General features: G+C 43.6%; 1 protein-coding gene across 2 annotated transcripts in view; it reads left to right on the top strand.

Annotated features, from left to right (window-relative positions):
* Window positions 1–13,471, top strand: part of TMEM163 (transmembrane protein 163) — a 161,173-nt gene extending 147,702 nt beyond the window's left edge. The window contains exons 7-8 of one of the 2 annotated variants that reach the window (XM_039494027.1): window positions 9,087–9,228; window positions 11,636–12,814. In XM_039494027.1, the coding sequence (XP_039349961.1) occupies window positions 9,087–9,228; window positions 11,636–11,696 (203 nt within the window). In that variant the 3' untranslated portion in view covers window positions 11,697–12,814. Of the gene's footprint in view, window positions 1–9,086; window positions 9,229–11,635; window positions 12,815–12,846 lie in introns of those variants that run through there. The other variant, XM_039494026.1, reaches the window with a different exon arrangement.
* The last annotated feature ends 4,123 nt before the right edge of the window (window positions 13,472–17,594 follow it).

Below are 17,594 nucleotides of genomic sequence, written 5' to 3' on the forward strand. Positions count from 1 at the left end.
AATTGGATTCACTTAATATCGTTTTGCTTAAAGTAGCATTTTTCAGGAACATAATAACAACGTTAAGCGAGGAGTTACTGTATTAACTCATCTACCTTACACTCAGTGTATATTTAATCATATTAATTAATAGGAAATATACAATGCTAGAGCTACCTTGAACTAGTCAGGACATCAAGTGGCTGTAGCTTGGCTATCGAGTGCTGAGACCAGCTCATGCTTCATCATCTGTCATACCACTGACGGCAAATGGCTTCAGCCTTGCAACTTAGTTTCAACCCACTTGCTGATATGGCCAACGTCCAGCCACAATTGCTTAATCCAACATCAACTAGCAGCATCAATGAGTGATGGGACCAGCTCATGCCCCGTTGGCCATACCATCAAAGGCCAATGGCTTCAGTCTTGCCGTGCAATTATGATGCACCTGCTCTGCTGCCTGGCCAACATTCAGCCCCAAATGCTTAATCAACCCATCATCAACGAGCAGCATCAATGAGTGCCAAGAGCAGCTTATGTCCCATCTGCCATACCCAAAGCAGCTTGCTCCCACAGCATGCCTATCCTGCTTAACCCACTGCATATGTACAGCTTCAGCCTTGAAGCCCAGCAGTGATCCATCTGCCGACCTGGCTATCTTCTTGCAGGTCCAATGCACTATAGAGTGTCTGCAAATTCAAACATCGACTACGCTTTGGATATCTACTGGGTTCAGAAACGGAGAGGGTTAGTTACACTTAATGCCAGTCCCAGCAACCTTTCCCCTGGGGTAGACTCAAGTTCTGTAACAATTTGATTTCTAGTGTCCTGAACCTAGCAATAGTCAAAGCCCTCTGATGCTGCTGTTGTCACTGCCCCAGTCCTGAAAGAATATGAGCTAAAATTAGCAGGGTTGAGACTGCAGCAGGCCAAAGCTTTTTTTTATTACTGCAGCAACCTGGTGTCTTGTCAGGAAACTACTATCATGTGCATAAACAGTGGGTCTGGCTCCTGGTTCCATCTGGCTAGGAAAGCTTTGAGTGCCCTTACAGAGCACAGGCATTCATCTGCACATTTCCATATCACCACTGAGGCCTCATTCCCATTCTGATCTATTTCAGAGAACCTTAAATGCAGCAACACTGCACAAGTGACACTGTACTTTTGGTAATTCAACTGCCCACCTGGACCTGTCCATGGTTGCCTGCGGCACTGTTACCCTGAAAGCACCAATGAAGGCCACAAGAAATGCTGCCTTGAATAAAATGGCCTCTATCACAGCACTGCATATCCTGGGCAGCCCATTTAATAACCCTGTAAGAATTTCTGTGTCTATGCGATTCCTGTCACCCCTCCTCTGCCCTTCGTCTCTGGACCAAGGCCTTCCACACTAGGAAACCTCTACATGGGCTTGGGAAACCTGCTAGCTTACACCAGTCGGACAGTCCTACTGTTTGACCCGATATAGTGGTGGGAGCTAACCCGTAGTGCACCGAGGACATAGCATCTCTCAACACCTGATGCTAAGGGATGGGTCACTGATGCTGGAGTCCTTCCTGAACTTTAGATTCTGTGAACTCAGTAAGGTACTCCACACGGGCCATCGTTGGGGCAACTGCATTCCTGACTACTCCTGTGACTGTCAGCAGCCAAGGTTCCACATTTGGTTGGGCATCACTGTGGATCTCTGTTGGCAAACAGGGCAAACTCCTGGAACCTGTTGTCTGCCTGCTGCAAGGTGAATAGTCCTAGGGTACAGTCCACTAAAATCTCCCTGTCCTACTCTGATCCTCAATCCAGGCTAGGGAGCGTCCCCCTTCATCTCCCCTCATCACAATTGTTGCCTTGCCAGTGGTCCCCATCCACTCCGAAGTCCTGGAGGACTGAGAATCTGTCTCCCCCATGGGGCAGTGACTCTAGGTCCATGATTGCTTGACAAAGTGGCATAAAGGAATCCTGAGGCCACCACTCAGTGCCTCCATGAGGGCTGCACTGGGGCGCCCCAGGGAACAAGAGGGGAAACCCCTTCTAAGGCCTCCGGCCACTCCCATGCCCCTGCCCCCCACAGCGCCAACCCCTGCTGTAGCTGCCCCAATCCTCCTCCTGTGCCTTATTTCAGCAGTCATGGGCTGTCCCCCTCTGAGTGGGGGTGGAGGCAGCAGGGCCAAGTGCTATCCCCTGACCTCAACCCCCTCCCCCATGACGTAAGGGTGGGAGGGGAATTAGCATCTTTCCAGGTCCCAGGTGAATGGCTCCTGGAATGGGTGCTTGAAATGCCCCCTGCCACACCATCGGTAGCCTCCTGTGTCCCGTGTCCCCCAACCTGCTCCCCCATGAGCAGGGTGAGGAAAAGGGCAGCGACACCATGGACAGTCCTGGCAACAGGACTCAGGGAGCCAGATGTTCCCATGGCAGCAGCAGCCACCCCACAGATCCTTGCCCCATCTCCCAGCAGCAGGGGGAGTCAGTGGTGCACTGCTGAGTCCCCTGCAGCTTCCTCTGGTTTGAATTCTCTGCAGCTCTGGAAGCAAGCGGCATCAATGCCCTCCCACCCTGCAGGGCTCCTACTCTTCGAGCGGGCTGTGCCTCTAGGTCGAGGAACCAAGTGTCTGACCCCCATGACAGGCTAGAGACCTCTCCACCAGAGTGCATCCCCAGAAGCAGGGAGGGGTGTCCCAGAGTGCCTATCTTTCCTCTGGGCACTGCATTGCCTGGCTGTAGAAGCCACCTCGATTCTTCCTTGTCCTGGAATCCCAGAGCTGGGAACCTAAAAGAGTCCATGTGCTGGCTCTGATCCCATGATTCTTGGAACACTGCCCACATGTATGTGTGCTCGAGGCATGGCCAAACAGCAACAGCTAACCAAAGAGTAAGGGTACATCTATGCTGCAATGAAAAATCCCTGGTACAGAATATCAGAGCCTGGGTCAACTGAGTTGGGCTGGGCTAAAAGCTGCAGTGTAGATGTTAGGGGTTGGGCTGGAACCGGAACTCTGGGACTCTTTCCCCCTTGTGGGGTTTGAGGGCCAGGGCTCCAGCCCAAGCCCAAATATCTACACCGCAATTTTTAGCCCTGCAGCCCAAGCCCCAGGAGCCTGACTAGCTATGCAGCAGGTCTTTTACAGCAGTGTAAATATACACAAAGAGGCTTTTGAAAAACACCTAAGCTTAAGTAGGCAAGGAGAGGCACACAACAACCAATCAACTAGCCCCATCGCCCTTTGCCCAGCCGATAGAGAACCAAAAGGGAGTTTGAAGGGGCAGAGGCCCCCTACCTGCTGCACGTTTTGGACTTCTGTCCTACTCTGCTGTCAAAGTCCCTCCCCCGACTCCAGGCAATAAGGTATTTTCAAAAATCCTGTCCTCCTTTGGCTTGTCTCTCTCTGTTCCTTTCTGGTTCTCCTCCTACCTCACCAGTTTTTGTTTTGCTGCTGGTAAGGAGTGTGACTGGCACTGTTTCTGTGCTATGGCCTGGCCTGAAGCTAGACTGAGCATTGTCTCAGAGGTCAGTGGTGATCTGGTGCTTCTGCTGCCAGTATCACAATAATCTTGCCCAGGAACGGAGAGTTTGAGACTGAATGGCAGTCATTGGTGAGAAACGCTGGGTTTTCCCCTCTGAGAACAGGCTGAACTTGTCAGCCTTTCATAATGTTAGGCAGAGCATTTATCTGAGGGACATGTCAACTCTTTCTAGCAAGATTGAGCCAAGGCATTGCTTTCTGGCTTTGAGCAGCCAGTAGGGAGAGTGCTCCATACAGGTGGTAGAATGGACTTTTTTCCATTGCATTTTCATACCGTATATACTACCTGTATCTGTGGGACTTCATCCAGTTCTGATACAGTGAGTGGAGTGTAAGTTTTCTCTGATTCTAAGATGCAATGATATATGGTGTTCTGAGGATGTGGAGAACCCCACATGAATCAGATCCATGCACTGGCAATAAGGCAGGCCTGTGCTGCCTCTCAGTTTGGGTTATAATTAAGAAAAGATGTCTTCCAGTAACTATGCTAGCACAACAGGTGCAATGAAATATTGCAAGGGGCTCAATCCAGTATTGTGCACCTGAGTCATAGAAATCCTAAGATACAGTAGTGACAGGTAGCTTCAGACCTCATTAGCCAGATGCCAATATCAAAAGAATCCATGTGAGGGCTGTCAGATTAACCCGTCACAGTAAGTACCTCTGTTCTGAGCCTAGAGAGATTTCATTCCTATGGCAAACTTTGTGTTGAAGGGTTTACATGAAAAAAAAATCCATTTCTCAACAGGTTTAACAAGCTAATTTGCTCAAGGCCTGACTTTTCAAATGCCTAAGGTATTAGTAGGAGAGGCTGTGAACTAGTGATGTGCTTCAAGGGAAGTATTTAATACAACCTTCATGATCTGGCAGCTGATCATTGGACACTCCAGAGGTCTTCTCAAGATTTAGAAGAGTCTCTTCATTAAATACTGAATGTACTTCAGAGAGGTACTTAACTGTCTGTAATACAAGAATCAAACTCAGGCTACAACCTGTGGAGGCAACAAAACCCCCTGTCTGTGTTAATGTGCTATCTTCACTCTGTTGAAGGGCTACTCTTTCTCTATCATGTGGTTTCAATTATTTACATCTTCAGTTCCTTGAATCCTGCCCCTGGATCATTATTTCTCTCTTATGCTGAGAAGCAAGGTCCTTCTCCATGTATTTCTGTTATATAACAAAGCTTGAACTACCAGACACAAGAATTGTAGTCATCATACCAGAGCAAATTGCGTGCTACACAGAATGGCACTTAGCTGGTTGGAGTATTCACCCGCACAGCTCTCTGTGAGATAGGAAGTTTGCTGTATATTCAGCACGGAGCAGCAGTGTTCTGCAGTAGGATGAGTCTGTCAGGATGTGAGTAGAGGGGAGTTTGAGATTAGAATTCTTACTTCATGCACACTCTATAGTTCATGGCAATATAGTTCTGTGCAAAAATGTCCTTGGCTATGTCTACACTACGTGACTTATGTAGCTGGAGTCAACAGACCTTAGATTGAGTTACCATGGGGTCTACACTGCGGAGGGTCAACGGAAGAAACGCTCCCATCAGTTTACCTTACTCTTCTTGTTGGCGTAGAGTACAGGGGTCAACTGGAGAGTGATCTGCCATCGATTTGGCAGGTCTTCACTAGACCCGCTAAATCAACCACTGGTGGATCGATCTCAGAGCATTGATCCCAGCTGTAGTGTAGACCTGCCCCTGATTTCAGAATATTTTCTGGGTATAGCCATGGGTTGAATTGTCCAAATTATATTTCCCTTCATTTAGGTGAATTTTTCCAGTGCCCTTGCCATTGTGGTTGAGAAAGCAGACCAATTATGAAGTGCAGTTGCATTCCAAGGAGCCAGCTGTCCCCTCAAATATCCATACAACTTTCATTTGGAGGCTTACAGATCTCAGGGCAGAACTGGGGCCTAAAAGTTCCTTAGCTCCAGGTTTATACTGTAAATCCTACTAAGCCAACACGGGCTACAGTCATGAAGAACAATCACTGATGTTCTCCAACATTCATTTTTCTCCAGCTTGCTTCTTCCTGTCCAGACCCGAAGTGTTGGTAAGCTAGATCTGGTCAGCATCATCAAGCACGTTCTCAAAAACATGAGGGGAGGCATTTTCAAAAGTGCTTAAGTGACTTCAGAGTACCTGACACAGAAAGGAGAAAGTCAGTGGGACATGTGCTCCAAAATCACTTAAGTGTTTTTGAAAATCCCACCTTTGAACATTCAGAACTAGGAAATGAAGTCTTTTCACTTAGCACAGTCTTACTGAAATCAGTGTGAACACAAATAAACAACAGTTAGCCCAAATGCTAGTCTACTGAGAACTCAGATCTCAGGAATATTGGAGTTCAGAACTTATTCCATATCACCTCCCTCTCCGCACATTACCAGAAAGACACTGACAAATAAGAGAGAGCTCAGAGAAAAACAAAAATGATTATGTGGCAGGAAGGACTGATTTAGGAGAGCTCAAAGAGCTAAATGTGTGTAGTCTTGTTCTCTTCAGTCTTCTAATAGCCTAACAGTTTGTCCATATTGGAAGGTTGTAAACAAGGACAGAATGGAATGTAGGATGGTAGACTGCGGAGTGATGGGATGAAATTTAGAGAGTGAGTGTTTTAAGGAAAACTGTCTCTGAGATGTGTTAGATTGTGGCACAGTCTCCCAGAAGGAACAGGTGAAAGCTGAATTGCTTGGGACTCAAAGATAGGTTGGACAAAACACTAGAAAATGGCTTGTAGGGAACAATCTTGCATTTCTCAGGAAAGGGCTGCAATGATAACTTCAAAAAGAACAATTAAACCCTTTGTCCAAAAGCTAAAACCCTTCCCGATCCTAGCTCCTCTCTTTGAGAGCATTGGTCTGCCATTGCAAGGCCATTAGTAAGAGAAACAGGATAGTCTAGTGTTTGGAGAACAGGGGTGGGCCCTCATGTGTTCTGTTCCTGGTTCTGTCACAGACTTGCTGTGTGACCATTGAGCAAGTCATACCTTTATGCATTTGTTTATCCATATGTACAATGGGGATTATAACACTTGCCTCAGTCACAGGAGTGTTGTGAGGATTCAGTCAGTGGTTTGAAAGTGCTTATAGATCCTGAAATGAAAAAACTTGTCATTGTACAGCATTTATTATTAGGAACAGTGGGTTATACAAGAGCACATCATTTAACAACCACTCTGCTCCGGTTCCTTTGAGTGATAAATACAAGGCGCTGGGGTTTATGTAATATTGAGAGTGAAGCAGCATTTCCAAATGGAAGGCTATCTCCTGCCATGGAATTTTAATCAGAGCTCCCTTTTGTCCTTGGAAATTAACAAGGAGAAAGAACAAAAAATTAAGGGGAGAAAGGATGCCCCAGCAGTTAGGGACAAGCCTGAGACCCAGGTCAATTCACTGCTCTGTCAGAGAATTCCTGTGTGATGTTGGGCAGGTCACTTAGGGTATTGTCTACACTACAATAAAAGTCCCACGGCCCAGATGAGGCTGGCCCAGGTCGCTGACTCAGGGCTCAGGCTACGGAGCTATAAAAGTGCAGTGTATACATTTGGGCTCAGACTGCAGCCCAGGATGTGAGACCCCATGAATGGGTTGGGTTTCAGAGCCCAGGCTACAGCCAAGCCCAAATGTTTACACTGATATTTTTAGCCCCACAGCCACGCCCAGGTCAGGTGATCCAGGCTCAGACTTGGTGCTCCGGGTTTTTTTAATGGCAGTGCAGACATGCCCTTAATCTCTCAGGCTGAAAGACTTTTGAAAATCAGGACCCCAGTGCTTCAGTTCCTCATTTATAAAATAGAGACAATAGTTCTTCCCTACCTTAGGGGCGCTGTGAGGATAAATACAATAAAGATTCAGAGGCACTCAGATGGGGGCCATAGATAGGAAGTATTAGATGCTATGGTCTGTTGGCACGCAGATGTCCTAGCAGTTAGTGCAATATAAAAGATAGAGACTAGGCTAAGAGCTGCAGCAGGCAGAGAATTAGAGTCTTTGGCTATGTTTAAACTAAATTATTTTCCCCACAATTTCCCACTGTTCCTAATACTAGAGCATTTAAAGCAATATGTCTTCTAATCTTGCTCCAAGCAGGCCTAAAATGATCTCTAAAGTGCTGGCAGATGCCACCATCTGATCTATACAGACACTCTGACCACCAGCACAGCTACACCCTTGTTAACAACAGTGGGAAATTATAGAATGACGACTTGGCCTTTGAGGACTGGTGGTGGAAGGTCATTGTTCAGCAGAAAACAAACCACCGACTGTGAAAGAGTGAAACACTGAAGTGTGAGTTTGGGAGGAAAAAGTGGCTGCAAATATACAGCAAGAGGAAGGACTTTTTCTTTTAAAAAGCAGGATGTCAAGGAGCGACAGTAAATGCCCTAGAAGAGGAAAGGTCTTTGAAGGGCCAACCTGATAGATTAAAAGAAAGAAAAGTAAAAAATTTAGATTGAAAAGAACATCATCAAGCCTGCAAGCAGCTGGCTGGGAGTGACAAGTATGCAGGTCTTTTGAAGTGTATGGGGAATAGTCCGAGCAGGCTCACTCTATTACATCCAGTAATGTATTCAGCTAGAAGATGAAGCTGCAATATATATTAAAGCAGGATATATGGATCAAAAGAAAAACAAATATTAAAGTGCAGTTCACTGAAGTTATGATGTAAAAATGGCACTTTCATATTCATCAGATCTGCTCCCAGTGTGTATTCGCAGACAACTCTGCTTCCTTTAAGTCACAGACATACAGCGCACACCATGGGAGAGTGAGATGGAGTTGTGTTCTTGATTAAGTTACTTACTAATGTCTTACCAGTTAACACGGGCACACACCCACTGAATACACTGAGATTGTATGTGTATTTTTAAGGGCATCTATGGATAGCAACAGGCCTACCCAGTGTCAGAGTATTATTTGGCCTGCAGAGCCTTTATCCGTGGTATTATGAAAGACAGATGCCAGCCTGAAACACTGAGTTTGCAAGTCTTGAAGTTAGAAAGAAGATTGTGTGTGTTCATTTTTCAGGTAGTAATCTGGACACTGGTGAGAAACTAACTATATAGAACCGTAAGGGGGCCTTTAAAAGAAAGGGTCATTTTTGAGATAGAATGACCCTTGGACAGATATTTTGAAAGTGGCAAAGCTGCTCAAGGAAAGAGTGAATAGGATTTAGAATGGAAACTGAAAGAGGAATGTAAAGTGGTGGCTGATGACTGAACAAGAGAGACAATGGCAAGAGATGGACGTTACCTCATTCATACTGGAAGTGAAAAGCACCAGCAGGTCCTAGGATATAAAGGGCAGATACTGAACATTCCAACTCTGATTTTTTCCCCCCCAGCCTCATAGTAAACTGTGGCTGAGCATGTGCTAGAGACCTGTGCCAACTTTCTCAGCACAGCACAGCATTAAATGGCCTCTACTCGACAGTCACAGAGACTCTCTGCCCTCTGTGCTACTAGGTGAGGTATAATGGCTGTTGTCCCCATAGAGTCTCTTCACAGTTGAGGCGATTGAGCTGATGCTAAGAGATTGAGTGCTTCCCTTGATTTGTATGGGTTATTTTTTCTCTTCCAGGTTTCAACTCTCTTGTAGGTGGAGTAATGGGATTTTCCATCCTTCTAAGTGCAGAAGTTTTTAAGCACAATGCTTCTGTCTGGTACCTGGATGGCAGTATAGGCATTTTAATGGGACTTACAATACTTGCCTATGGAGTCAAGTGAGTTAAACTTCTTATTTTTGTAATTTGCTCTGTCAGCACGCATTAGCAAGCACATGCATGTGATTCATTCATGATCTACAGTGCTAAATGTCTTGCCTGTTAATGAACACAATGATGAGCACAATCCTCACTTAGAATGTGTCTCTCTTCATCTGGAATGCGTGTGCACACCTGCACGTTTCTGGCCGCTAGCTACTGCACTGGGAGCTTGCAGCATGGCAGCTCATAACACATTACCACAGATCCTGTTAGTTATTGAAGGCAACAGTGTCTGAGAGCAAAGAGAAGAATGCTGTTCATTAATTCTTCGGGAACCTGGTCTTCTCAAGTGGATGGGAGCAGGAGAGAGGCTAATTTCTAGGTGGGCCATGGTATACTTTCTGTAGCACTCTATGGGAGAACAAAAAGTTTCTAGTCACTGAACGGTGGAAAAAACCACCTTTGTACCATCCCCCTGAACATCTAGTCCCTTGGGCATGTTTAGGGTTTATTTGTTCTCAGAATATTCTTTTTTTTATTATTAAAGTAAGAATGGTTATTTCTTCCAGAACAAAACAACATTCCATTAATCCTACAATGAAAACAGAATAGTTATATAATAAAATGGAGCCCATTCATATAACAATTACATTTCACTCAACACATCTCTTCTGTTAAGAGGTATTTGGTATCCAATACAACACCTTTAACAAAAGGATTGTTGGTGTTTCAAATATAATAAATGTCAGCTGACAGAGGTTTATGTATCTTTGGTGTAATAAATCTCTGGAATTTAGTATGGTAGCTGTCAGCACAGTGTGCAGTGTGGTGGCAGTGGGATTTAAAAAAACAAAAGCTAGTTTATGTTACAGAGAAGCCAAAAATAATATAATTTTAGGGTCACCATAACCTAGCCCCTTGTGTTTACGTCTTCTAAAATACAGAGACGTGCACCTGGTATTGCTTTGTTTTAGCTAAAAACTATTTTTATGTGGACTTATTTTTTTTGTTTTAAACAACAAAATTTTGGCTTTGGGATATTTACCTTTGAAGGACAGACGCATAATTCTGGGGGCAGAATTCCTCTAAAATATTTTTATGGCACGTTTCTAAGCCCTCTTTTTCCTGTGTGAAATATAGGGAGAGGTGAGCTGCTCCATAGCAAAGGCTGAGTTTAAATTATACACTGGATGATGGCCTCCCTCTCGAACACTACAAAAGACACCGCATATTGGCTTGGAAACTGATACGTCAGCCTAGACCCAAAGAACTTTTCTACTAGTGAATGGGATAAGGGATTCTTGAATGGTGACGCTAAAATTGGAGGTGAAATCCTGGCCCCAATGAAATCAATGGGAGTTTTGCCATTGACTTCTTTGAGGCCAGGATTTCACTGCAGGTGTTCAGGGTGATATGTCTTTAGGTTTTTCCCCCCCCCACTTCGTAGGAAAATAATAATAAAAATGATAGAAGCTATTTTATTGGACTCCCCTTGCAGAGAACTAGTGCCCAGACCTATGATTTTTATCTTATAATCCACTTTGGAAAGTTATTAACATTTTAATTAGGAATGCCACTCCTATAAATAAAGGAATGTGCTCTTGTAAAATCATTGGCATCTACATTCTACAGCAGAGGCAGGATATTCTGGCCAAATGCAGAGGAGAGACGGGGACATTTCAGTAGAAAAATGAAAACATGACAGACAGAACCCAGAATCTTTCAAGTATATCCCTTGACTCCCACACTACTGCTTTGGATGGCCAGGATCTGCCATGGCCAGTCAGCACTCCAAGCAGATTCCACCCGTACAGCTTGCCAGCACTGCCTTGCCAGGTCCCAGTCACTCTCACTTCTAGGGGAAAGTGCTAACAAGTTCCCATGTCTTTCTTGGGCATTCAAGCCACTGAGGGAAAAGTCTTGCTGTGAGTTCTGGCCAATGAGCAGATTGCACTAAGGGTACAGTCTCTGCCATTCTCCTCCACCATAACTTTTTTTCCAAAGCAGTCTTGGTGTCAGCAGGGGGATACATCCTCTCCCAGGCTGGCAGAGCCAACCCTGATTCAGCCAGAATTCCTCCAGGGGACTCACACTGCAGCACTATCCTGCTCCTCACCCCCTCCACCCTCACACTGGGCTGTGGCTTTAAGCCATAACCTATCCCCCTGTGTTTACATCTTCTAAAATACAGAGAAGTGAAGCTGGTATTTCAAATGCTTCTGAGGGAGAACCCACCTCCCCACCCCTTGTGCCTTCCCACAGCTTCTTAAAGGTTGGGCAGGGCCGGTTCTGGGCCTGGTTTCACTCTGATCAGCAGTGAAGAAATAAACCTTCCTTCATGAGCGTGCCTAACACAACTCTCCTAACTAACTGTGTGCTTTCGCCTTATAGCTTGACCTAAATTCACTTGTGCTTTTATTTCCAGGTTGCTTATTGATATGGTCCCACGTGTAAGGCAAACACGTCATTACGAAATGTTTGAATGAAGACAGATACCCTCTCCTCTGTATGGACTGTGAAACTGCAGCATCATGTGTTTTGGCAAGTGGTGCCACTGGTATTTCACTGAATATGCAGTTTGTTTCCCATGTTATATTTTCTTTTAAAGTTTAATTTAATGGGAAATCTCTCTGTATAACAGGCAAATATGTGCACTGCTTACAACACAGCAAAACAGCAGCATTTTCCTTTCAAGTAAGCTATTGAATCCCGTGACGGTAGAAAACATACATAATTTGCAATTCCAAACCAGCTGCAGTGTTCTGTGTTCTAGAGTGAAATTGTTTTTATTGATATAATAGACGTCTGTAGATAAGAGATGCCAGTTTCAGAGTCTTTTTTTTTAATGTTGGCTCAAACTTTGCAAATTTGTGCTGTAACTTTGAATTACAGCCATTGCCAACCATTTCAGCTCACAATTCAACAAAGGTACTGTATGTAGATTATGGATGCTAACAACCATCGCTTAAAGGCACTGAAGTAAATAAGATTTTTGTCTCAAGTTAGGAGGATGGACCTCACAGAAAAAACAGCGCAAGACCCACTCATTTCTATTATCAGAGTTTAATTTCATACTATTTTATTAATCCTAAATTATCTAAAATACAAGTCCTCTTCTAATTAGAATTTCATTTTTATTTAACAAGTGACGCACACAGTACATTGCTTTGCATGGACCAAATAAGCACAAAGAGTATTACTGTACAGATAAAAGCCAAAATGAAGCACAAGAAGGACCAGTATGAGAAATGTGATTCTCACTCTTTTATTGTACCATACACAAATGTACCAGTATTTGTGACTACGTGGTTGCTGCGTTGCCTGATGAAGGTACAGCAGTGACGGCTTTGAACTGCGGTGAAACACAAAGCTACTCAGATTTAGGTTATTCTGTAAAAAACAAAAAACTCTTCATCCTTCACCACACATTCCTATGTATTTCTTAATATCCTACTTATAATATCCAAGAACCATGATGTATACAATAAAACGTATCTATTTTATACAGTACCTGTAAGTAGTAACATTTGACAGCTGTTTCCAGAATGTATCGTAGAACAAAGTCTTCCTGTACAGCAGCCCATTAAACTAGATTCTCTGGTCACTGCAATGTCCGCCTTACTTTGTATATTTCAGGTTGGCTTCACTGTGTGGAGAAGTGAATCAGTGTTGGGGCATTTCATTTGTTCCCTGTTGGGTGAGAAAAGCAGCTATGCTATCATGGAGGTCAGAATAATACATCAAGAAGCAGGGAAATCCACATTCATTTGGTTGAGAACATACAACAGCAGACCTACAATCAAATTGTCGAGAAATTGATAATAGATTGCTTTTTGATACATTATGTTTATATAGCACCTTTGATTCCCAGTCATAAAGAACTTACAAATTGTTGGACAAATTCTGATATCCTTACTCAGGCAGACTGCAACTGAGTAAAAACAGACAGCTTGATGGTTCCACTGTGTGATAATTCTATGCCCAAGTAAAGCCCAAAATACTCAACAAGGTTATGATCTGTATTACCGTAGTGCTGAGGAGCCTCGGTCATGGTGGTGGTAGATGTACAAACACACAACAAAAAGACAGGCCCTACCCCAAAGCGCTTACAATCTAAGAGACAACAGATGGATAGACAGACAGGCAGATGGGGGAGTACAAGGAAACAATGAGACAGAATTGGTGGTCAGCATGACAGGGTGGGTCTCAATGCACCATCAGCCTAAACACTGTCAAGCTTTTCTGAGGTTCCACTCGGTTTCTTCTGCATTCTTTCTTTGGGGAGAGTGGGGCCTGGCCCCCCCATCCCCAGAAAACACTGAGGGGACAGGCCCACAAATGTAGAGTTTGGGAATCTCTGGCAAGGGGGCACAAGGCCATCTTCACAGAGGCCTTCACAGCATCTCTCAGCCACCTGTTACTTTGCCCACTCCCAGCAATCTTTAGCAGATTTCCCCCCACCAAAATGTCCCCTACTTTAGGGGACAGATACAGACAAGTAATGTAGCCTCTGGCCATGCTTTCCTAGGAAATCTGTAAGTTGTCACTGGGAGTAGCAAGAGCCCCTGGCATTCCACTCTTGCCCCTTTCATAGTTACAATCTTAGGATTTAGACGGATCTGTACACACATACAACTGAAAACATAAATTAATCAGTTCACCCCTTCCCTCTGGGATGGGACATGTGCTGCTAAATAGCACAAAACCCCACTAGTTCTTCACTAGGAAGTGAAGACTACTATACCCAATTCATATTGCTCTGCTACTATAGGAGTGGTTTATAGTCTTCTATTTCCCCCAATTGTTCTGTATAGAGGAAACATGGGGTGGAAAAACGCATCTTTCACTGTGAATTGGATTTTCATTCTCTAGCATTTAGGTCTTTTGTACTTAATTTGGGTTAGTTCAAGTCTGCACAGTGCTTTGTAAACAAAGTTTTTTTCAGTGCTGAGTAGTAATAGTAATATCCATACTGCCACTGGATAATATTAAAGATCATTACATGCCATTCAGCAGTACATACAGCACTTTTCAGCATCACAGGGAGATAGGAGCACAACCGTTAACAAAGCAAGCACCAGGTAACAAAGTATAGGACAAACCTCCACAAAAGCAGTAGCATATTGCAGTGGATTTGCCATAGGTTGGATTTTTTTTTCTTAAAACAGCAATGCAAATTTGTACTGTGGTCCATTAACAGTTACCCAGTGTTAGGATGCATTTATTGATTAATTTATCTAATGCAAGGATGCAGATTCAGCGTATTTTGTGCCAAAAATACTAACTTACTGCTAAACATGTATATATACACGCCCCTCACACATACCATAGTCTGTTACTAGAGTCAGGAAAATCTCCACATTCCTTTATTTCATGACATACCCTAGTTTTCCTTTCCCATGCAGTTTGCCCCTATTGTCCAACATTCTTAGATATCTGTACCCAGTTATAATCATTACCGAGTATTAAAACTAACAGTCACTTTTACTTATTACTTTAACAAAAACTTAGCAAAACACTGTCTTGCCCTTGATGATCTCTACATATGCCAAGAATAAAAGCCTCACTTGGCATAAGGCAGAGCCTTTAATAATGCATTAATTTTGGGTAGTGCCAGAAACTATTTTCCAAAGCACAAACTAAATGAAGTCATTCATCAAGCTTTTGCTTAGTCCCGCTTATCGTTCCATCATCCTTTTTCTTTGGTAACTTGGAGCTCCTTGTAGATATTGATGGAGCAGATGCTAATTGAGAAGAGCAGGTGATTTAAGTGCCCTACCCATAAATATTCTTCAGTGGAACCACAGACTGAATGTAGTGGGAGGACTCATCATGGCTAGCAGGGTCCTTTTCTGCCTCTTCAGTGACATCAGTGCTCTGCTCTCTTCAGCCTCACTACTTTTCATAGGAATGGCCCTAGTGGATCAGACCTGAGGTACATCTAGTTGTTTCCTGACTCCAACAATGGCCAGTACCAGATACTTCAGGGGAAGGTGCTAGAGCAAGAGAAGAGTTAGCCACTTCCTAGCTTCTAGTGTCACTGCCTCTGGTATGGAAGTCACTACCATTTGGATGCACTGAAGAAAATCAACCTTTTCAGTCAAGGACTACCTTGAAAGTTGTTTTGCTTGTCAGCGTTGCCTAGCACTTGATGTAAACAGGAGCATATGACTGGAGACGTGCTGTTGTGAAAGAAGAGACGTTAAAAGGTGAACAATTGAGAGGTCTCTGAATTAGAACTTTGAAATGCTTCTGATAAAAAGATATATGTAGATACAAACAGGATTATGTCCTTGGCTATGTAGTCCACAAACATGATCTCTGACTGACCCCCTCAAGAAAGTGTAATTAATTCCTATTTAGCATTGTTTAAATTAAACTAATTCCAGCAGATTTTGAATTGTCATAGGTGCTTGAAAGGCCATCTGCGATTATCCAGGAGCCAGTCATTCACTGGCATGTAAATACAACAACCACCCCCCCAAAAAACAAAACAAAACAAAACCCACTTGTGATGATATTTTGATCTTTAAGAGGAAAAAGCCAAGAGAGTAGCAATGGAGAGACATTCTAGTATTCAGAAGTGAAGCTAAACCTATCACAGTTTGTGTGTATTCTTCTGTGAGAGATTGAACTTCATCTTAAAGGGTAATTTTTATGACATGTTGCAATAGTAAAAGAGATAATTGCTTATTTAATGTACAAAAAAAACCCCATGCTAGTAAAACAGCTAGCAAAATCATCAGTGTTATTTTGTTTTGTTCATTACACATCTGTTATCTGGATCTTAGAAAAATTACATAATCAACACTTGATTGGAGTCCAGGAAACAAAAAACAGAGAGCCTGAGCCTGTTTCCAGAGAAGTTAATAGAAGGCAGGATTTTCAAAAGAGCCTAAGTAATTCGGGAGCACAAGTGCCATTGACTTCCATGGGACTTATGCTCCTCAGTCATTTAAGTGCATTTGAAAAATCTCACCCTTAATGCTGAAGTTGAATTATATTGGCCAAATTTCTTTTGTTGATCATAGCTGCTGGAGTAAGTTGTTAATATAAAATGGCCCTAGTTCAAGGTGATTCTAGGGAAATGTGTGCGCACACAAGTGTGTCAGAGAGAGAAACATCGGTGTTCATACAAAAAAGGATCTCAGAGCATTGGCTATAGCAGTAAGTGCAGACTGGCTCATGGTAAAATCTGCCATAGTGCACATTGCAAATACACCTTAATAGTTGGTATTCTGGGTATGATACTGATTCTCCTGAACAGAGACTGCAAATTATGCCATCCTAGGCAGCAGTTCTGCAATACCCAATATTGTATTAATTTAGACGGAATAAAGGGCCCAAAGAATCAAAGGTGTTATAACACAGTCACTGTCCAACATCAGACAGCTTTAAACAAGGTTCATGGTCTGATATACAGAGACCCCAGCCTGCTCATTACCATGGCAAATGCACCTTTAAAAATCATTTGAACCTTTTATTAGAGATACAGACAAGAAGAAAAACAATTAAATAATTTAAAATGTAAAGTACAAAACAAGGCTTTTCCTTTCAACATCCCCTGTTCCCTTTAGCCAGAGAGAGTTTTTTGGGGGGTGGACAGTCTCTGTCGGACAGTCTCTTCGAAATGGTAATAACTATCCTTTTGGGGAAAGGAGAAGGAGTTAGTAGAGATGGGCTGCAGCTGTCGTTGTTGCTGCTGCTGTTAAAGTTCAATCCTGTTTCCTAAAAGACTAGACAAGCCGGGGAAAAGAGGGGGCAAGAAAAGAACCCCAAAGATAGAAAATGCAGCTTCTGTCTCTGGTGTTGACTTTCACTTGCAACCTTACTGCTGGAAAAAACACAGGCATGGTACATGGTCTTATCAGCTACTCTGAGACCTGGTAAACTTGCATCAGCAGTGGGCTGTTCAGGGCACTGCATTTAGCTTCTTCTAGGCTTACAGCACTGTTGCAAAATATGCAATCTTGGTTGGCTAAGCCAGACTCTCATTACACAGAAAGAGAAAGGAGAGGGATAGGAAAAAGAAGGAATAAGCTAGGCAAGGAGAAGGTGTAATTGGATTTGGGGGGCGGGGAGAGAAAAAGCTTCAACATCCCACCTGGTGTTCAGATTTCAGGCAGTGGAGGTGACGGTGTCATCTGGGTCCCTCTCTCTTTGGCCCAGTCTGGTCAGAACATCTCTCAGGATTAGGATGAAGGTCTGGGGTTCCAGGAGATGGTGGGAGTGGCAGCTATAATGGTAAAGCTCAAGCTTGCTCTAGTAGCCAATTTTTCTCTCCAAAGTCTCTTTAGGGACCCCAAAAGGGGGGGCAGCATGGAATAAATCTCATTTTTGTCCATGAATTGGGCCTAGTTTTTCACGCACCAATTTTGGTTAAT

This window comes from Mauremys reevesii, linkage group 11 (assembly GCF_016161935.1).
Source record: "Mauremys reevesii isolate NIE-2019 linkage group 11, ASM1616193v1, whole genome shotgun sequence".
Taxonomy (NCBI): domain Eukaryota; kingdom Metazoa; phylum Chordata; order Testudines; family Geoemydidae; genus Mauremys; species Mauremys reevesii.